We start from the raw sequence: 22106 nt of genomic DNA, 5'->3' as shown, positions 1-22106 counted from the left end.
TTTTTTCTCCCCATATTTTGAGACAAGGAACCAAGACTGGTCTCAAAAGTAGAAAAGCACTCAGCTATTGTATAAGCATTCTCTGCTAGAGCTGCAAAGCCCCTCATCTCCAAGTTACAGCCAGCAGACTGGCAGAAGCAAGTTGACCCAGTGTACCACATTAGAGCAGAGCTCGGATTCCCAGATCCAGCTCCCTACGCTGACCGGCAGTATTTCTCAACTCTGGAGACGCCATCCAAAAATGAGTCAAGCAGGGGGTGGCTGATCTCCCCCCAGTGCCACATCAGAAGTGCTGGAAATGGCACTTCTGATGAAACATTTTTCCCCTCTATGCCAAATCCTGCAAATATTTCCCTTGAACCATGTGTGGCAGCTGTCCAGCCCCCCACTGAGCCATTTTTAACATGCACAGGAGATGACCATCTACTGCCTCAAGCAGTCAAGGAGTAAGATTTCTGCGTGGGGTTCTTTCCATCTCTGTACACTGAGGCAGGCAAGATGAGACTTCTTCAGTGTCTCTAAGCCCAAGAATCTGCTCAGAGCTTTCCAGACACATTGCAAACACAGCCTATGGGTCAGATAAGTCTTAGTTCAAAGCCAGGGCAGCACTATACATTACTTCCTAAGACATAAGGGAAATACCAACAAGAAAAAGGCTGCTTGTGAAACAGCAAGCTATTAGCCAGGCAGGTCCATAATGAAATCGTTTTACTTCCCACCCTTACACAGAGGGTCCCTGCTGTGTTGCAAGGATGCTTCCCCACCCTGGCCACCAATACAGAAAAACAGGATGCTGCACCTGGGGACTGGATCTGCACCCCTCAGAGCTCGCCTCACTTACCGCCTCTTGGCCTTGCATTCGGACACGGAAAAGTTTCACAGGCCGGGAGCCAAGGTATCTGGTCCTGGTGTCAGAAAGATCACCAGTAACAGGATCCAGGACAGTTCGTAGCAGCACACCATTCTTGACATCAGCAAAACGGAAAGTTAGACCAAGATTACAGATACAAAAAAACTATCTACAGCCATTATTAAAAACAGAGAGGCAACTTCTGAAGAATTAGGTGTTTGTTTTTCTAGCTTCCAGTACAACTTCCTTCTACAACCATGCTTTATCTAAACTGGCTCTTAATATTAAACAGCATAGCTCCTACAGGGCAGAAAAGAATTACTGTAAAACAAACAAACCAATCCCCACCCCCCACCCCGCCAAACAAATAAAAAAAGCCAAAAAGCAGACCAAGAAGTTCAGTACATCACATAAGCCATGAGAAACCTGAGGGCCGATTCCAGATCCTAATCCCTCTTGGTACAAAGCCTTTACCCGAAAAGTCATGCTGCTTAGAAAGAGCTTGCATTCTGACATCAAACTCAAGGCATATGAAAGAACCTAGACTTCTCTGATTGTTTTTACCACATGTTGAATTGTCAAAACAACATTTTTTGGTCAAAGATCACAGAGTCAGTACTGGATGTAACAAAAAGCTGTTCAATAGCAGAGTTGTTAGAGCAGAGCCTGTGGTTGTGGGCAGTTACTTCTTTGATACTCTGCCCTACAGCCACTTTCTAATTAACTGCCCAACAACATTTTGCTCACAAATTTTTCTTAGAACGTGCCCTCTTTCTGGAAGGGGAAAAGCACAATTTGTTCTACATGAAGTCTGGGACAATATGCTGTCTTTTGACTAGCCTCAAGTCTAGGAACACATAGAGAAACTTGCATTTCTAAGTCACACAGTTCCCCAGTCACAGTTGCTAAGCATGTTGTAACAAAGAGGGAATGCCAGACTTTGTGGTGTTGCACTGCACGATGACAAGGCTATTTTAGCAATCCATCTTTCAAGCAAAGCCTCACCAAGAAATGCCTGTCAGAATCAGGCAGCCACTTCTCACCTGCAGTCCAATGTTCAGGTACAGAAAGCCAATGGAGCCCCTCTCCCCCAGCTCGTCCTGCTTCTCTGTGCCACCCATCTCCACAATGCACAGCGACTCGGGCTGTGCAGGAAGGGCCTGCATACTCAGTGGCTGTAAGCAATCCTGTAGGAGACAGAAAAGAGGTACCACACCAGTCAGCAAGGCTTGGCATGGCAAGAGGGGATTCAAGCTCCATCTAAGGAGCTTAAAAATGTCTTTTTAAATCTCCATAAAGAAGTATTCAGCACATGAAAAAAAAAAAAAAAAAGAGAAAAAAGTTGCAATAGACGCTGGCTCTGGGAATTTTGGCAAGCAGGAGTGGTGGCAGCCCTGGGGTTTGGAAAAGATAAACTGGATCCTTCCAAACTGTTTCTAGCACAGTTTGCAGTTATGTAGCAGGGAGAGACCTGAGCAAAGTTTACATTATTTCAGTCATCCTTTGAACACTCATCTGTTGCAGGAATGATAAGGCTGGTTTTATGCTGGTATATCTGACCTGCTTGCAGAATGAGTCTGCTTTTTGTACAGCTAAAAACAGTCAGACGGGGGCAGGGCGGAAAGGAAGAAAATGCTTCCATGTCTCATTAGCTGAACCTGCATGGGTGAGGGTGATCTAGCACAAGTTTATCTAGCACAGGTGAGGCTAGATAAAACAAGGGAATCTGTTACAGGTTGGGATCAAGGGCCATGCTTCCACCCAACCAGCAGAAAGAAGCCATGCAAACTCTATTTCTGGTCAACCACTTGAACACGGAAAGACAGCTTGGATAGACACAGCTTATCTCTGAAATACCCTTCTGAACATTTCAAGCTAATGGAAGAGGCAGAAGCAGAACAGCTACTCACCGAAGGGTCAAGGGAAATAATTCTGACAGTGTTGTCCACCAGCCCAACAGCAAGGAACCGGGAGCGCTGCTCCCCAGGGGGAACATTGGCCAGGCTCATGCAAACTACATCGGCTGACATCTCCTTTCTCTCTGTGTACTCATTCAATTGTCCTGACTGAGAAAAAGAAACACCAGAGACTAAGTAACTAGCCAATGAGGCAAACAAGCACCAAAACATCTCTCCACACCTTCCCCCAAACCCCAATTATTTTTTTTAATAAGACAGTGCTTTGGATTTTTTTGTATTTTTTGAGAACTGTTTCTTTACAGCCTTATTTCAGCTACAGTTGAAGAACCGGAATAGCAGTAGGACAAGTACACAATTTTCAGCCTCAGTTATGATCTTTAGAGGCTTTAATTATCCATTAAATCATCTCAGACAGCCCAGATATGCAGGGCTTTGAACTATTCTTTCTATAACGACGCTTCACTACAGAATCCTTTTCTGCAGGTCTGATCGAGGATCAATCTCTGGCATGCCCCATACCCTGCCTCGCTCTTCCAAACTCATTTACAACATTAACGCACATACCGGGTCCATCTCAAAGTAAACCAGTTCTCCTCCAGTCAGTGCTATCACTACTTGTCTCTGGTTCACAGCACATTTTACAATCGTTTTCTTCCCTGGCGTCTTCCATTCATTTACCCTCTTGTCTGCTCGGATGTGCCGGATTCCATCTGGATAAACCTGAAGGAAGAAAAGGTCACATTAATTCTGTATTTACTACCCCTTCACAACTCCCATCTCACTGGTGATTCTGACAAAGAAAGCCAAAAGACAAGCACTGCTCCTGGCAGCAGTGATCCACTAACTACACAACAGGCTGAACTAGCAGAAAGCCACTTGCCAGCTAGAAGCACTGTGTCTTTGCACGACAGCAAGGAACTACTGAGCATGCACTGAAGGAGATTAGGACCATCTTCAGCTGGTCTGGTTTCACTTAGCAGGATATAAAAAGGGGAAGGCTTAGTAAGTGCCATTCTCTGCCAATCCACACCTTTAGACATGACATATGTTGCACTACTGCAGAAACCACGGCCGTGGAGCAAGCAGAGAGTAGCAGACTTAAAAGGACATGTCAGAAGCAGCTTTGCATTACCTGTACCAAAGCATCATCGCCAAGAAGAGAGCAGGACAAGGTGGGTGTAGTTCCCAGGAATCCAGAGTCAGTCACTTCCTCTACAGTTTCTCCGATAGACAGCACCAGTGTGGCATTTACGAAGGACACAATGATATAGGCATCAAATTCATCTGGTCAAGAGAGACAGGATAAAAAGAGTACTGATTAAATAAATGCAAGGCTTCCCAACAAAACTAGCAGTCTGACAGATGTCTAACACTTACTCTTCAGCAGAATTCCTGTGATAATTACATCTGCTGTCAGTATTGTGCAAGTTCATTCTAGGACACACTGTCCAAAAGCCAGCCACCACTGGATTCTAAACAATGCAAGACTGCGCCAGGGATCAAACGATTGCCCAGATACAGAGTCAATTCATGATACTCTGGATTCTGGCAAGCAAGACTCCTGCCTACTTCTTTCCAAAGACAGCACAAGATCTAGAAGCCTTTAAGATACTTGCCTCACCTCACACAAGGAGCTGAATCCAGATTTAACACCAAATGAAGTCAAATGAAATACTCTACTCCAATAATCTGAACACACAGAACCCATCTGCAGAAACTGCACCATGGATGCCGCAAACAGGAGGTTGCAGGACCACAGCTCTATCTAGGATTCACATAATAAAAGGCTGCAGAGGACGACTAGGGTGCATTGCAGCAGAGGAGCTCAGGGCTAGCCTGCTCTATCCTCAGCCAGAAGCTCAACCAGCTTACACTCGCACAGCTGCCCATACAGTCTCCTGGGATGAGAAACAATTACGTTTTTAAGAAAGAGCAAACACTGACCTTTACTTCTAGTGAAATAAGTGGCAGCATCACAACTATTATCCCCAGTACTGACTTCTCCCAAAGTGGACAGCTTGGGAGACACCAGTAGCCTGGATATGGAAGAGCTATGCTAATCAAAATAGTCTTGAGAGCTCATTTGGAAATAGGGAAACTTTGTGAGAAACAAGGGTAGCAGGGCTGGGTAAAGGGAATGCCCTGGTTTACTGCTGTCCATTTTAATCCTGCAGAAAGTGACAGGTATTGAAGAGAGGGAGAGTCTCGTTAAAAAAGAATAACAAAAGCAACAGAAACAATGAAGTCTGTTGGGAAACGGTGCCAGGAGCCTTGGTGGAGAAAAGACTGCCTCAGAGAAGCAACTCCATTTCTGCTGCTGTTGTCATGCTATTTCTTTAAAAAAAAAATAAAAATCCCCATTTTAATCCAACTCAAACCAAAGCTCAGATTTATGCACCACAGCACAAGACAATCAGTGGAGGTGAGGGCGTAAGAGAACTGTCACCATTTTTTCCCTTGAGCAGAGTTTCCTCATAATTTGCAAGTGTGGGAGACACAGAGAAGTGGCTAATTACTCTCTAAGTAGAGAAAGAAAATAGAGAACTCTCACTGGGTTGAATACAGGATGCCAGGAAATACCATACAGCAGCTTAAAGAAACTGAACTGGTTAACTGAAACAAACACTTCAGGAACTGATCCTTTTCTTATCCACCCTGTTTAGAAGGAGGCATTGCCAAGCCTGCTGTGTCATGTTTATAACAAAGTTCTTACATAGAGCTGAAAATATGCAAGTGAAAAAAACCCATCGTTCTTCCCTCCAACATCTGGTATGCAGACCACAGCTCTGATCAACTGAAGAGCTCTGTATAATTAAAGCAATTCCAAAACTGGTCTGTGGGATAAACTCCGCTACTACTCTATTATGTGGTCACAGACTGTAACCTCTGACATGCTCCCGAACCCCACAAACAGGAGCAGGTCCACTTTGGGAAATGAGAACCAAGAACTGAACCTGCACACAGAAACTGATGAGTAATGTCAACTATTTAAACACTCAGCTTAACAGGAGAATTTCTCTGACATTAAAAGCAGATCATCAGAGTTCAGTAATACACTGCTACACACTGGTTATTTTCAACACTAAATAGCAGCTTCTCCTACCAACTTGCATGAATTTTTGAACACCAAAAGTCTACAAGAATTCCTCGATTGCTTTAAATGGAGATTCTAGCAGTTCACAGGCTAAGCATTTAATTCATAAATATCTTGTAGGCAGGATATTCTAAAAATTCCATTTCAAAGACCATCACTGCTTTTCAAACTTCTGGAGAGCTGCTGTCTTCCTCCCTGGGGGCTGTCATTCTCATGATAAACCACCATGTCCCAGCTGGAGGCTTAACCATGTGATTTGGAGCAGGACAAAGAACTTCCATTTGAAAGCAAAACAGATCCCTTAGTCCTACTCTAAACGAAAACTCGTTTCTACCTCTTAATACTTTTTCAGCTTTCTTTTCACTGGCTTACAGTTATATTACAGTCTGTGTCAACAATAGTGACAAGTGCATTTTGCTTGAAGTCCAGTAGTGTTGCTTAATGCCTCTCTGCTGGAGCTTTTGAAATAAAGGGTTTGATTTACCAGAATGAAATCAGTGAATAAGATGCATTCATCTAGATTCAAAAATACGATTTTGGTTTAGAAAATATAGCAGCCTGGTTGAAATTAAGAGGACTAAATCCCTGGGGTACACAGAGGAATATTCTCAGTTAGAAAAAGAAGAGGTCTACAGATTTTAATATGAAAAGATACCTATTTAGCTCTGCACAATCCTAAGCACAGTATCAGGCTGCCCAGAGTTTTGAACAGATAGACATTATTTTGTATGCAGACACAAGACTTTAGAGATGCTTATTACTGTTCTAGTTGCTCCAGTTAGCACGTTTCAGCAAGTAAGAGACATTTTAATGACTCTGAAGAACCACAGCTGGACTCAATCTCATGTACCTTTACTACAAGTTTTCTGCAGCTTTGTGCAAACATCACAACCAGTTTCACCACATTTCAGTCTGTGAACTCTACACTACTGTCCTCCTTGTTATTCGTCACAGGTTCAGCCTGAGTTAGTCCATGAGAATTCCATTCCTATATGCCAATCCACAGCTGGTATAGTTTTTTCACACTCTACAGCATCTGAATTTGCACTGGTACAAGTGTAGTTACCACTAACTCAGAGAAGCAGTGACAAAATTCAGGATTATTCTCACTTAAATGATACTGATGGGATGACAGCACATCTTCCTGGGATTCTGTTCACTGCCACATGCAGACTCTGCAGCTGTGACTCACTGCACATTGCTTTTCATGCAAGAATGCCAGGTAGGGAATGCAGACTGTTAGTTCTCAGCTCATATCTATCTCTGCAGCAAAGCGCACAGCCATCTAGCTCCCCAGACCTCGATATTTAACTGCAACAGAGTGTTTGGTCCAACTCCCATCCATTTCTGTCTGACAAGCAAACGCATCCCATATCCACAGGGTGTTCCCGGACCAGCAATACCTACAAGTGCTTCAAGCACACTCAAATCCTATTCTCTTGGAGGCCTGTACAAAGCAGCTGGGAGCCAATCCTCAGTCTAGAAGGGAGCTGAAAACACCCCTGCAATGTACACTGCTGATTTTAACGAGAACTAATCGTTCTGCAGAGACATGGTCAATTATTTTACTCCCCAAAAAACTATAAGATGGGAGTTGCTTTCTACTCCTCAACTACTGAACTACAAAGGCAACAATCTCCAGCTACACACCAGCTTCTAGAATTCATCTACTGAAAAGCTTAGTATAAAAGTAGCCCCATGATTTTGGGATTCTCTTTGGTCAACATGTGGGACAGCACAGCAGCCCCTAGCAGTAGGTACACACCTGTGGTGATCAGCACCTCCACCACCAGCCACCTGTGGAAGAAAAAAAGAGGCTTGGTATTGGTAGTGTGTATCACCACGTACCAGCCAAGGTTAGTATTTGCTTTGAAGGCTGCAAACCTGGATGTGTCTTACAGAGGCCTTGCAGCACGCACACACTGTGGCATTGAGGCAGAGCCAGGCAGCCCGACACTGCAAACTGAACACTTGGAAAACAGCACTTGGGCAATTTCAAGGTTAGATACATGTTTGAAAAGATTCTGCAGTCTTTCTGATTAAACCCCACTAAAACAGTTTCTGAATTCAAAGAGTTGTAACTTGGGGATTGGTTTCACATAACTTTTAACTGTATTCAAAAAGTAGCACGGTTCGTAACAGCTACAGATTCCAGCCTTTCTGAAATCATTGAGATGACCTTCATGCTGGAACCTGGAGAATTTGGAAGGAGGAAAAAAAAGAGGCAGTGAGACTGGTCTGTTCCATGCAGGTTAGCAATGGTCCTCCATCTCCTGAAAAGTCAAAGTCATCCTCTGGAACCCCAAGAGAAAAGGTTTTAGAACATTAAGGTGACATCATTAGCCTCCATCTCTCAGAGGGAGCAAATATTACCAAAACCTTTTGCAGAAGGCAGGAGGAAAGGTTTGTCTCTAACAAACTGGAATGCCTCTTAAGAAAAGCACAAATTTTTTATATGAACTGTGGAAATATTTTCCTTCTGACCCTTTTATTTCTGGGGAACATGAAGGCACTTTGTGCTCAAAGTTCCTTCCATGCTGCTTAGGCAGTACGTGAGTCTCAAAACAAGAGCATCAGAACTGATGGCAGGTCTCAGGTGGCAAGGTAAATCCCATAGCAGTATCTGAAATTCCTAGAGGGTTATTGGCTCCCTGGAAGACACACTACTCTATGATGGCTTAAAAACAAGATACCATGTCACCACAGTAGGGTAATGTCTCCACTGCAACAATCTGGCATTTCTATATCCAGTGCATAAACCTACAGGAAGTCATTGCAAGATTTATACAAACCACTGACTTGGAAATAATCACTGAGACTGTTGGAATAGATTAATTTCAGGCTTTTTAGGTGTTTCTGAAGAACTCTCTTCTCGCCCTCAAGAGAAAGGCAGGACAAGAGATTACATTTCCTCTTGTACTTTAGTAAGACAAACCCATTATTTCACATCAGGGGAAAACCCATCAAAATCAAATCCACAATGCAGGATATTCTGCCAATTTCAAATCTAGACCTTCCTGGAATGAGTAGCATTCTACACACTGCTGGGTTATTGAATGGGAAGCATGTCCTAGCCCAAACAGACTGTTTTCTTTGCAGATATGCGTAGAGGGAAGTAATAAAATACAGACACTGTTGCTGATTTATCTTCTTTGTTCCATAATTTGTATCCCACTCTCTAACAAAGAGCTGATTACTGTAGTTGTCAACACTCATATAAAAAATAGTGAGTGTGCTCCAACAAAAAGCATAATCATTGCCTGCTGATGTCAGAGCAAGAATTTATGGCAAGTGGGAAAGGATGAGAAGTTCAGCAGCTTCAGGCTGCAAACATACAGCTGAAGCAGCATATTGGGTGGTAGATGCAGCTGCAGGCAGGTGCTGCTTTGTCAAAGGGAAGCATGACAACCCTAGAGGACCAGAGAGCAGCTTCTAAGTACAAACAGGTGGCTGCTGATTCAAAACAGAACTTGCAGGGATGGCACACAACCATCATGCAGCACCTTTCCTATCTCCTTGGACAAAAAAAATGAGGAAAAACACAAAAAACAAAAGACACCAAAAAACATTATCACCTCCCTGTGCTTTAGGAAAACTCTGCATACCTTCAACGTGTCTCCTCACGGTCCATACAGCATTGGGGTTACCAGGCAGCTCTGACACAGCCATTTCAGACACCTAAGAGTAAACAGGAACAAGGTTCTTTTTGCAAATAGATGTTTAGACTTGCTACAGTAAGTCACCAAACCATCAGCAGTTTTTAGGCTTTTCCACAGCCGGGCAGGAAAGCTATAATTCCCAGTTCTGATGCTCTCCCCACACCACATGTGTTACAGGGTAGAATACATTCGGCAACGATGTGGCAACATCAGAGCTCTGAACGATTCCCAGCAAAGAGATCAGCAGCTGGCAGAGACACCAGGAATGTTCCAGTTCAATACACTCAAGTATTAGAGGGAACAAAATCCAGGTGGTTGGAGTCAACTGAACAAGAAGCCTTTGAGACTCTGTAAGTAAGCAGTACAATCCTTCGCTTTCCAAGAAGCAAGCCTAGAGAAAGTTGCTTTCCAGACTACAGCAAAAGGAAAATCCCTTCATTTCAGCACCCTTATTTCAAGGATTTTCTCCCACTCTCCTCACCTCTCAAGCTGTTCTTCTGAAGTGCTGGAAGTCTTACCTCAAGTCCATGTCTTAGAACCCTCAGAGACGACCGGGGCCCCCGACCACAAGCCACATATAACTGGGGTGTGTCTTCATTGGCCAAATCAGCTATCTGCATGGAGAAATAGTGTCAAATAATAGCCACAGGAAGAGAAAATAAAACTAAGCTGTATGTATCACACTACTGCTTGAAGAATGTTTTTTTCAGACACTGAAAACAGTGAAGATGCCATAGGGTGTACCACCTGCTGCCCTGAAATAATGTTGAGTTTTAATCAAACTCACTACAGAGCAGAGATCTGGTCTGATGGTAAACAGAGGAGCAGCACAGGACTGCTGGCTGACACCCTGCCGTCCATGTATGTATTTATGACCACAGAAATCAAAGGCTACCAAGGACAGGTATCAGGCTTTAGCAGCTGTCTAAGGATTTAGAAGACTTGCTTTTCTATCTGCATTTAGTGCAGAGCAGTATTTCTGGAAACCTAGGATAATGTAGCTTTGGTGAGTCCACTTACTCACAAACACTCCACAGAAAAGCAAAGAAAAAATTAATGCATCTACAATCAATTCCTCTGTAAATGAGGAAGACTTATGTGGTGAATGGGAGGGACCTTGCTGATGGCAACGTACCTGACAACAAAGAATAGGAGACAAACTGTCCAACTCATCCACCAGCACCAGGTTCTTGAGAGGTCGTGGCTGAAAGAAGAACGTATCTCCTTCCTCAAGAGGCATGGCAGAAGAGAACTCTGGCTCCTCATCATCATCACCCAAGTGAGCTATCTGGTACAGGTAACTTGAGACAGAAAGCAAGAGCAACAGCATGTTCAGTGCAAAGCTCACGTAGCCTCCTCCAAGTAAGGCGTAGCCAGATATTCAGGCAGTGGAGAGGAGAGAAATCCCTCCCTACGTTATACAGCTATTAAAATTTAGCCTTAAGGATCATCTTCTTGGGGACAAAACGTTTACAGGGAACCAGAGGCCCACAAAAAAAAAAACACCAAACAAAAAACCCACCACAACCTCCCCCCTCAAACCTTCTCATTTGTAGCTGTCACTGGCAAGGGATCCCAGAGTTTCAGTGTTTTTTTCTGTTCACCCTTGAGCCTTCCAGATATTCATGTGTTAGAGCCAAAGCACCAACTGACAGCTGAGGCTAAGAGCAAGGCCAATGGCTATGACTGCAAACTCCACACTTACCTATTTTATTGGAATACTTTCACATCACTATGTTTAACTGCATTCCCTATTCCATTTCATGAGCATAAAAATCAAAACAAGTTAAACTTCAGAGGAAAAAAAAAACCAAAGCAAACAAACACAGAAAGACAGACTGATTTACTTCCTGGTTTTAATAAAGTTCAGATGGATATGGTTTCCTCAAGAGTGGTTTATACAGCCCAACTCAGATTCACTTCTGTAAACTGGCTGGAGCTCCCTCAGGTGGCTGACTGCACACGTAGTCAGAAAAAAAAGAGTATAGATCTCCATTCCTGTGAATACCCCACTTATACACTGTTAAGCCACCCTCAAAGGTGTGCAAAGTCTTCTCTGAGTCTTTAGAATATTCTAGAACCCCAAATATGAATTGAGGAAGCCATCAAGTATACATCTATTACGGAAAGGACCACAGTTATCGATAACAAACCCTATCTGCTTCTGAGTGGGCCATAACACACACAAGTTCAATGAAAACTATCAAGCTAATTAAAAGATAATTCATCTGGATATAGGATGGACTGCAAGCACTCAATTCTTCCAAAAGCTACTGCAATCGCATGTGATCTTTTGTTCTCTGCACTGTAATATCTCATTTGGGTTCAAAACAACAAGAAAATTCCCCCATTCCGTCAGAGTCTTAAGCAGTTGTTCTACTCAAGCCACGTGAACAAAACGTTAATTCACCTGTTACAACAAAGGTGTTGCCTTTATATGTTCAGTAAGTTCAAGGGTCAGTTTGCAGTACTGAACAGAAACAGTCTTGTTTCAGGGGTAAAATGCTGACAAAATTGTTTACTCACTGGTTTCCAAATTCAGATGCCACGAAAAGAAATCCTGTTTTCAGCACACACATGGCAGCAGCGACAGGAACGGTGTCAAAGTACTTCAGTCGAATCTCTGTTACCTGAAAGCAGAGGAAGACATGACTGTGCTAGCAAAGTACTAGTAGTACAATTAAAAATCATGTGTGATTTTGTAATAAGGAAAAAAAGCTGCCTAGCTATCCTCTCCAAAGAGGAAGCAAGAGAGTGGGCCAGGCATAACCACATCAGTAGTTTGGGCAGCAGGTTATAAATCACAAAATCCAGCAGACTGTTTTGAACACATGAGTCAGGCTGCCTGTTTTGTCCTAAAATTTTCTGGCTCTGGTAACAGAATCAGTTTGGAAAAAACTGAACAGCTGCAAAAATAGCAAGCTGTCTAAAAGAAAGAAATTTTCTTCACCGAACGCGAGCCATTCCCCAACACATGAAAGATTAAGCATCCTTAGCAAATTTCTACATCTGATATGGTCACAATAGCTCCTGGTGAAACATCCAAGAGTGGTCTTAAGACACTGAAAGATGCTACACAATCATCCCTTGTACGAAATTTGACATGTGTAGGGAGAGGAACTAACATTCAACATTTACTCAAAAAACCCAACCGATTCACTGCAGCAGGGTTCTTTCATTGTGAAATACTAGGACAAGCAGCAGCAAGCCACTTCAAGCCTGTTTTTTTGACTCATGGAACAAATGTACCAAGCTAGCCACCACAATTTGCAAAAAGGTCAATTGCAGCATGTAAATATTCAATTAAAAGATGAAATAGAGAGCACCTACTGTGATCAAGAGAAAATAAGTTCCCCAGAATTAGTTTCTGGAATACCCTCTAGCAGGTTCATGGACCACACTTTCTGTTGAAGAAAGAAAGGACTGCCTGTGGAACACCTAAAATATGCCCAAGTGTCTCTGCAGCAAAATTTTCACAGGATTTTGCAATCTTTGTGCTGCATCTCTATATGAGTAAACAACAGTTACAACTGCAGGTATAACTGTATTACAAATCATGTAAAACATGTGCTATTACACAGCTAAAACCACAATACTAAATATTTATCACTTCAGAGGACCATAAGGACTCTTCTCAATGAATGCTCTTTTTGTTCTTCACGAGATGCTTACCATGTCTTCATCAGTCTCCAGAGTAATTTTGAAGATGTCTCCCTGCTCGGTCTGGGCCAGGAAGAAGAACATGGACTTGGTCTTATGTGTAGCAGAGCAGACAAAAATCATACCTCTCTCTGGGTCGTCCAGGTCATTCTGTCAAGAAAGTGGAGGTCACTGATGGAACTACCTGGCAAGTGCAGATGTGATTTCACTGACTGAAGTATTTCGATTTCACAGGTGCCTCAAGAGGCACCTGACGTATACGAAGAGGCTTTTAACACAAAGCACATCACATCCATTACACCCAGGATTACCTTTGGCACATCTCTGCCCCAGAAGCAAAAGCATTTCTAAGACACCATTGCCTAAGCATCCCCCTTCCTATTTCTTTTACTCTTCTCCCCAGACAATGCTCTCACAGATCAAAGCCAAACACAGAGGCAAGGGCTGCAATCTGCACACAGCTGTTTTTGAGCACCCGACCCTTGGCAGGTGTTCAAAGCCCTGTCAAAGCACAAAACAATTTGCAGTACCAAAGGAGGAGGAAGCAGCCTTAGATGCAGCAGAAAAGCTGTTGAATTCACCTGCATGCACAACAGCAATGAAGACTCACCATATCAAGTAATCTTACACTACAGTTACAGCACTGCCACCATGGTGCCTGATCAGAGTCTTTGGAGTATCTCCAGCATAAATCTCAGAGAAGAGACATGATCCAAGCTCATCACTTCAGGCTACGCCCACCCCCATCTTCCCTCAAAGATAACATGCAGCCAGGAAGGTAGATGATAGGCCAACACACTTAACTTTTTCTTTATTTTAAAACCTCCCTGACACCTTTAACCTTGAAAGGGAAATACCACATGCTCATTCAGCACTGACAAAGATAATCTTAAAAAAAAAAAAAAAAAAAAAAAGGGGCTAGAATCCCCAGATTCTCACCCGTCTCCTGGGAATTGGGCATCTGATATCAGGCTGATCACCGAAGTTTTTATACGTAATATAGTTTTCAGAACAGATCAGCACTCCGCTTGGTCCATCAGAACCACCAGGAACTGAAATGCAAACGAGAAACATTATTATGAGAAAAGCCCTTACCACAGACCTGACTGCCTGCCTGCACAACATTTATTTTGATTTTCTTTAAAGCAACATAGCTTTCATTGCTCTGTATCACCCTGTGTATGTAAATCTACTCTTATTGAAGGGGAAGACAAAAACAGTGAGTACAGCTTCCTGGTTTGGTGTAGAACAGGGCACATGGAACCAGGGGACCAGGAAGGAGAAGGACTCAACTTCAGACAAATTGCTTATGTTTTATCCTTCATGGCTCATTCTTGTCTAGAAAGTAATGACATGCCCAAAATACTTAGCAACTTGTCACTTAAACACAATCCTTGGGTTACTGGCATGTTTGCTTGCTGTCAAAACATCTGCCAGGTGGTTTTCTGACATATCTTTTGTTTTTAGAATATGTTTTTTAAAATGCTTCTACTGAAATCCCAGAGTAACAAAAGGTATCATCAAAATAGTAGCAGCGGTCAGATCCAGCCCCACATTTGGTGTCTGTCAGCTGCCTACAGTCAATGCACCAACAGCGCAAGCACACAAGGATGTTCTCCTAGTACAGCCTCCTTTGTGCTTGGAGGGGAAATCTGCACAGGTTAAGCCATTTCCCAGGTCAAAAGTGTTAGGTTAGCTTTGCATCCAATCCCTGTAAGTGGGCTTTTAGTCCATGGAGTCATCTACTGCCTTTGGAATACATATTAGCTGCTGGAATCCCGTGCAAGAGAGTACAACAGCACCTATGTGTTACCTAAAAATACATGCTTTTGCATCTGCTACCAGCTAATTTCAGTTATCATCTCTTAGCTTCGGAATCCAGAGAATATCCAGAGCACAACTAAAAGAAGAGAGATGAGGAGCACTTTCAAACCACAGCTCTACCTGCGAATTCTCACATAATTCCATGTGTGAACCACCACTCATTACCTGACTCCAAGGTCAATTAATTTATACTAATGGCTCAGACTACCATCAAAACAACTCCTAAGATGTAAAGCATACTGGTTCTGTTTCCCTGGGAAACAGGAACCAAGTAGATCCACAGGAAAATTACTTACTGGCCAGGTGGGCAGTACCTGTTATAAGGAAGTTGCCGTGCTCTTCCAAGGGCTCACTGTATTTCCTAACAACGTGGTTCAAACCCAAGTCCAGTTCATAAAACGTCAATGTCTGCTGCGTGTTGGCTGCTGCTTCTCCTGTGGGATCATTGTCTGCTTCCTAAAAGAGAACAGTGAAGGTGTCTTTCAAGAAAGGTATCAAAGGATGAGCAATGCTGATGCATCAGGAAACAGTTTTCAATAGCATTAGAATGAAAGTCCAAAAGATGACTTGCAGGTAGATGCATATAAAAAGGTTCAGGGGAAGAAAATACGCACTTTTGCAGTTTAACAGCAAGAACTTAAGAACCACCAAGACAGAAGCAGCCAATCCACAGTTCCTCACCTCCACAGACAGTTTAAGAACAGAAGAGGAACAACAAAGCTCATGACAGCAAAGGGAGATCAGGTTCTTCTCACCTCATAATCCATTTCCAGGCAAGCAAACATGGGGTTTTCAAATCCCACATCGACTCCCACCACATGGTAGACCAAGGTATTGGCCTTGTGGGCTTCCAGTGGGGAGGAAATGGTGAGACGAGCAGCAGCATCTCTGTTCAAGATATAAACCAGCTTCTGCTTTTCAATCGCACCTGCAAGAAAAGGACAGTAGCACCTGAAGCACATCACCTGGCAATCAAACCTGATCACACCTAGAAGTCAAATATCAATGTAAGACTTTGCAAGAGAACATGTCACTTTGCTGAAGTTACCCATTGGCATTTGTCTCCATGCCACCAATTAACTTCAAATGTCTCATTTTTAATGTTTCAGGCCATGAACACAAATGACAACTCCAGCTCTTTAAAGCCGAAGACTGACCCTTCAGGATATGTCCATCTAGCCCAATATTCAATCTGCAATGGCTACAGGCAGAACTACTCACTCATTCCACCACATGAGATATGACAGACTGCAGGAAAGCAAAACCAAATTGAAATAAACAGCCAGATGTTCCACCATTTAAAGCAATTTGGTAAAGAGACCTTTCCTCAGAAATGTTTTAACCAAAAAAATGTATTCGTGCCTGATACACAGCATCCACAACAAACACTTATCATGCTTAACTATCAATGTGAATGGCACGATTGTGACTGTGCTACCTTCTCACCCATGAAAATATGTAGGCATGAATGACACTGAGAGCTGTAACCTGGGTAAAAATCAAGGAAGACACTTGAGCCCTGGGGGAGCAAGTGAAAAACACTGGCACCCAGGTGATCTTCTCTTCCGTTTTGCCAGTTCGAGGGAAGGAAGCGGCCAGAAACAGGCGCATAATGTAGATCAACTCATGGCTACGTGGCTGGTGCCACCATGAGGGGTTTGGCTTTTATGACAATGGGGTGTTCTTCAATGACTACAACGTGCTAGGGAGGGATGGAATCCATCTGTCTAAAAGGGGTAAGGGAATCTTCAGCAGTAGGCTGGCTAACTTGGTGAGGCAGGCTTCAAACTTAAGGACCTGGGGGGTGGGATCCATTGCGAAAATGCTCACACCAGCACATCCAGTGGGGGAGTAAGTCAGGCCAAGCAGTGCAGTGATAAAGGTTCCTTAGCTGTCTCCCAAGAGGTGAAACAGAAGAATAATCACCTCAAGTGTATGTATACAAATGCACGCAGTCTAGGTGACAAACAGGAGGAACTGGAGCTCCGTGCCCACTCAGAAGGGTACAACATCATAGGAGTAACTGAAACATGATGGGACAACTCCAATGACTGGGGGATTGCAATGGACGGTTACAGGCTCTTTCATGAGGACAGGCAGGGTAGGAGAGGTGGAGGGGTCACACTCTACATTAAGGAAAACCTTGAATGTATTGAAGTCAACTATGGTGATTGCGACTGCTCTGTCGAATGCCTCTGGGTTAAAGTCAAAGGGGTCATCTCCAAGCAGGACCTCACAGCAGGCATCCGCTGTCAACCTCCTAACCACGATGCCAATGACGCGATACTTGGGGCACTAAAGCTTCTGGCCAACAGAACCTGGTCCTGATGGGTGACTTCAACTACCCAAACATCTGCTGGAAGAACAACACGGCAGCTCGCGTGTCATCCACGAAGTTCCTGGAGTGTATAGAGGACTGTTTCCTGATACAAATGTTAGATGTGCCAACCAGGAAGGAGGCGCTGCTGGACTTGCTATTCACAAACTGAGAAAGCCTGCTTTGTAATATTGATGTTAGTGACAGCCTTGGCTGCAGTGACCACAATATTGTGGAGTTCAGGATCCTGCTGAGTGTGCTCAAGGTCACCTCTAAGACAAGGGTTCTGGATTTTAGAAGGGCAAACTTCAGTTCACTCAGGGCTCAACTGGGAGGGAATTGATGGGAAGCTTCCATGGAAGACAAAGGAGCTAGTGAGTGCTGGGAGTTCTTCAAGACTCTCTATTGGAAGCACAAAGCCAATTTATCCCCTACAAAGGAAAGGGAAGTAAGCGGAGCAAGAGGCCCCCTTGGCTCAACCAAGACCTCCTGGGTCTACTCAAATCCAAAAGGGAAGCACAGCAGAAATGGAGAAGTGGAGGATTATCCGTTGAGAGCTACAAGGGCATTGCCAGAGCGTGCAGAGATGCAGTTAGAAAAGCAAAAGCCCAGCTCGAATTGAAACTGGCTGTAGATGTCAAAAATAACAAGAAAGGTTTCTTCAAGTATGTCAACCATAAGCAGAAAAAGAAGGAAAACATAGGCCCACTGTTAAACGGAAAAGGAGAGTCAATCACCAACGATGCTGAAAAGGCAGAGGTCCTCAACACTTTCCTCACCTCTGTCTTTACCAACACTGTTGGGTCCCAGGCTTTGGGAACAAAATTGCCGGTTGATCCACACACCGACCCACCATCAGTGAAGGAAGAGTTAGTACATGAATTATTACAGGAGCTTGACCCCTACAAATCAATGGGCCCTGATGCCGTACTCCCAAGGGTGTTGAGAGAGCTGGCTGACAACATCGCAAGGCCACTCTCCATAATCTTCAACGAGTCGTGAAGAACCGGGGATGTCCCAGGGGACTGGAGGAAGGCAAATGTTACCCCTATCTACAAGAAGGGCTCGAGGGAGGATCCGGGTAACTACAGGCCCATCAGCCTTACTTCGATCCCTGGGAAAGTTATGGAACGAATCCTCCTGCGGGACATCAACAAGTCAAATGAAGCACGTGATTGGGAAAAGCCATCATGGCTTCACTAAAGGCACCTTGTGCTTGACAAACCTGGTGGCCTTCTGTGACAAAGTGACTTGCCTGGTTAACATGGGCAGGCAGCGGACACTGTCTACCTAGACTTCTCCAAGGCCTTCGATACGGTCCCCCACAGCCTCCTCCTGGAGAAACTAATGCGTTATGGCCTAGACAAGTGGTCTGTGCAGTGGGTGGGGAATTGGCTGACAGGCCACACCCAAAGGGTGGTGATAAATGGCTCCTTTTCCAAGTGGCAACCTGTCATAAGTGGGGTCCCCCAGGGATTGATATTGGGCCCAATGTTATTCAGTATCTTTATAAGTGATCTGGATAACGGTATCAAGTGTGGCCTGATGAAGTTTGCACATTACACCAAATTTGAGTGGGGAAGTAGACGCTCCAGAAGGGAGAGGTGCTCTGCAGGAAGATCTGGATAGGTTGGAAGAGCGGGCCAGCAAGAACCTTATGAAGGAGAAGTGTACAATCATGCACCTGGGAAAACATAATCTGGGAGTGCAGCACAGACTGGGATCTACCTGGCTGGAGAGCAGTTCTGTGGAAAGGGACCTGGGGGTCCTGGTGGACAGAAAGCTCAACATGAGCGAACAGTGTGCTGCTGCAGCCAAGAAGGCCAACAGGATGCTGGGTTGCATCAAAAAGGGCATCGCCAGCAGAGAGAAAGAAGTTATTATCCCGCTCTACTCAGCGCTTGTCAGGCCACACCTGGAGTACTGTGTGCAGTTCTGGTCCCCTCTATACAAAAGGATGTGGACAGGCTGGAAGGGGTCCAGAGAAGGGCCACCAAGATGGTCAAAGGACTGGGAAGCTGCCATATGAGGACAGACTGGGAGAACTGGGTTTGTTCAGCCTTGAGAAAAGGAGGCTTAGAGGGGATCTCATCTCCATGTACCAGTACTTAAGGGGTAGCTACAAAGAAGATGGAGATTCCCTTTTTACAAGGAGCCACCTGGAGAGAACAAGGGGGAATGGACACAAGTTGCTCTTGGGGAGATTCCGATTGGAGATGAGAGGAAAATTTTTCACAGTGAGGACAGTCAATCATTGGAATTATCTCCGCAGGGAATTGGTTGACTTGGCCACGTTTGGACGCCTTCAAAAGTCATCTGGACAGGGTGCTGGGCCATCTTATTTAGACTCTGCTCTTCCTAGAAAGGTTGGACTAGATGATCCCTGAGGTCCCTTCCAACCTGTGATTCTGTGACTTGTTAGAAAAGAAACAGTATTATTTATTGTTACTCCCAAGATAAAAGGAGCACTGTTAAACCAGCTGTCATTGCAAGCCCCTGCTCTCAAGAGTGCAGGAAAGCAGCATTGCACAAAGTCAGCTACAGCAAACCAGGAAAGTTTGTGTACCAAGTAACTAAGACACCCCACAGTAAATCTTATAAAAACAATAACCCAAGTGTCCTTCTACCTGTGAAGCCTGATCAGAAGTGCATCCAGCTGTCTCCACGATGCATCTCAGAGAAGAGACATGAGTTCGTAACATCATTTCAGGCTATGACAGTTGACTGTCTGTGCCGTAGCACCGATGCCTGTAATCCCAACTTCTCTTCCAGGCATCACATTTCAGGGCTCTGTATACCACTAAGCAAGCTGGCCTCTTTCCAAATTGTTTTGGCCCAGCATTAGAATTAATTTGTGCAATTCCATCAGCATCAAGGACCTATTCTGAACACCTACATTCTCCTTGACATGTCTCATAGCTTAACAAACTGGCCAAGAAGAAAGACTTCTAATTATACCTTGCAAAAACTTGCTCCAAAACAAATATCCCTGAGACAGGAGGGGGAAAAAAAAAAAAAAAAAAAAGAGAAAACAAGCTGACAGACTGACTTACTGATCATGACGGCACGGCCCTTTGGGTCTACAGCCAAGTACTGGCCTGGAACAATTCTGCGACATCCACTCTTGCCAAAGGTTTCCTGATGAATCTTCTCAAACACGTTCTTTGAGGGCTGGTACTCCAGAATAACAATGCGTCCTGAATCACTGCCCACGACGATATAGTCTTTGGTCCCACCTGTCAGCCTGAAGGCCATGAGGGAGCGGATGACTCCAAATACTTCCACAGTCAGCAGAGTGTGAACCTTCCCTGTGTTGGGATCAGGGCGGAGTAACTCCAGGATCTTGCCCCGGGAAACAACAATTTCTTGTTGTTTGGTTCCTAAAGAACCCAAAGCAAAGAAGAGTTAGGACCAACACAGCAGAATGCCCAATTTCAAGAAGCACCATAAAAAAAAGATAGAACTTCATGACTTCTAAATGCCAAAAAGTTCTACGATTACTACAGAAGAATTCAAAGCAACTTATTCTCCACATTGGGTATCACTACTGTTTGAGCATCTTTTAGGAGACCAGGAAAGTAAAGAAGATACTGAATTAATTCTATGCATAATCAAGCCAAACTTTTCTTGATCTTTCCACAAGTTACAACAGCTCAAGTTCACACTCAAAAGCACATGATAATATACCAGTGAAAAAATAATGTATACTGAAGCAGAGTAGCTTCAGCAACCAAACGAAACACAAAACAAACACCTTTTTTTCTCTACTACCTGGAAGAACTGAAGACAAGACATGCCACGACAGGAGATGATTACCTGAGAAATTGCCATGGATAGCATAGCTAATGCCAGTGGCACGCTGCAATGTCAGGTTGTAGAGAAACATGTTGGCAATGGGTTCCCTTCACCTTACCGTAGCTCCACTGAGTCTGCAAGAAGTAGAACAGATACATACACTTTGTAAAAACAAAGTCTTCCACATGGCACAGAGAGAGAACTGGTGCCCTCATTTGTCTGTGTGGATCATTTTACATTAGGAGACTGACTGCCACCCAGCTAAAATAATTGGTATTTATTAATACAGTGCAACAGTCTCTCCCAAAGATAACCGGGCTACTGAACTCCTCGCTGCCGCATGACTGATCAGCAGTTCCAGCTAATTACTTCTCTTAAGATTTTAGTGGTTCAGAAACCAAAGTTAGCAAATCCCTCTAGAGGTGCCCTGCGGCGTTACACCTCACCGGTCTCGCCCTTTCATTTAAGACAAGCCAAGCTACCCACAACAGCACGGAGCAAGGGCCTGAGTCGGCTCCTTTCCCCGGGGCTGAGGCGGGAGGGAGCCCTGCCGCCCCCCTGCCGCCGGCCGCGGAAACCGGCCCCAGCTGCCCCCAGCCCTACCCAAGCCCTCCCGGGGCCCGAAGCCCAGCATCGCCCCGCATCCCGGGTTGGCTCCCCGCGCTCTCGGGGAGTGGGGCCGCAGGCTCCGGGAACCGGCCAGGGATCAACGCCTGGCCGCCACCCACAGGCCCAGTCCTAAGGGGCCCGCCGCGCTCGGGCCTGCGGCCGTTCCCCCCGCAAAAATACCTGCCCATACCACATCCCCCCAGCCGAGCGGCAGCCGGTGGGTGGGCACGGCACAGCAGGGCCACCCTTACCGTGCAGACAGAGGAGGATGGCAGCGGATACTGCTCCTAGCTAGGCTGGCGCGACGACGACCCCCTCCGCCATAAGCCCCGCGCCTGCGCCCTACCCTCCCGCACCTCCTCCAGGGGCTTCCCGCGTG

At 44.7% G+C, this 22106-nt stretch overlaps 1 protein-coding gene and 2 non-coding genes across 3 annotated transcripts in view; all 3 read right to left on the bottom strand.

Annotated features, from left to right (window-relative positions):
• The window catches only part of SF3B3 (splicing factor 3b subunit 3), a 33244-nt gene extending 11152 nt beyond the window's left edge, over positions 1–22092 (bottom strand). The window contains exons 1-16 of the mRNA XM_075101783.1: positions 21979–22092; positions 21140–21252; positions 20377–20703; positions 15762–15934; positions 15321–15462; positions 14122–14234; positions 13195–13332; positions 12049–12152; positions 10658–10823; positions 10041–10136; positions 9469–9541; positions 3902–4053; positions 3334–3489; positions 2761–2916; positions 1894–2037; positions 842–964 (exon numbers count right to left, since the gene is read on the bottom strand). Of these exons, the coding sequence (XP_074957884.1) occupies positions 842–964; positions 1894–2037; positions 2761–2916; positions 3334–3489; positions 3902–4053; positions 9469–9541; positions 10041–10136; positions 10658–10823; positions 12049–12152; positions 13195–13332; positions 14122–14234; positions 15321–15462; positions 15762–15934; positions 20377–20703; positions 21140–21209 (2133 nt within the window). The 5' untranslated portion in view covers positions 21210–21252; positions 21979–22092. The remainder of the gene's footprint in view (positions 1–841; positions 965–1893; positions 2038–2760; positions 2917–3333; positions 3490–3901; positions 4054–9468; positions 9542–10040; positions 10137–10657; positions 10824–12048; positions 12153–13194; positions 13333–14121; positions 14235–15320; positions 15463–15761; positions 15935–20376; positions 20704–21139; positions 21253–21978) is intronic.
• On the bottom strand, positions 13837–13916 carry LOC142061683 (small nucleolar RNA SNORD111). The gene has a single exon (XR_012662208.1). It is a non-coding gene; the product is annotated as a small nucleolar RNA SNORD111 (small nucleolar RNA).
• On the bottom strand, positions 19956–20037 carry LOC142061684 (small nucleolar RNA SNORD111). Its single transcript, XR_012662209.1, has one exon. It is a non-coding gene; the product is annotated as a small nucleolar RNA SNORD111 (small nucleolar RNA).
• Positions 22093–22106: the final 14 nt, after the last annotated feature.

Source organism: Phalacrocorax aristotelis, chromosome 8, assembly GCF_949628215.1.
Source record: "Phalacrocorax aristotelis chromosome 8, bGulAri2.1, whole genome shotgun sequence".
Classification (NCBI taxonomy): domain Eukaryota; kingdom Metazoa; phylum Chordata; class Aves; order Suliformes; family Phalacrocoracidae; genus Phalacrocorax; species Phalacrocorax aristotelis.
Note: the sequence above shows the minus strand (reverse complement) of the source record. Positions and strands in the feature narration are given on the sequence as shown.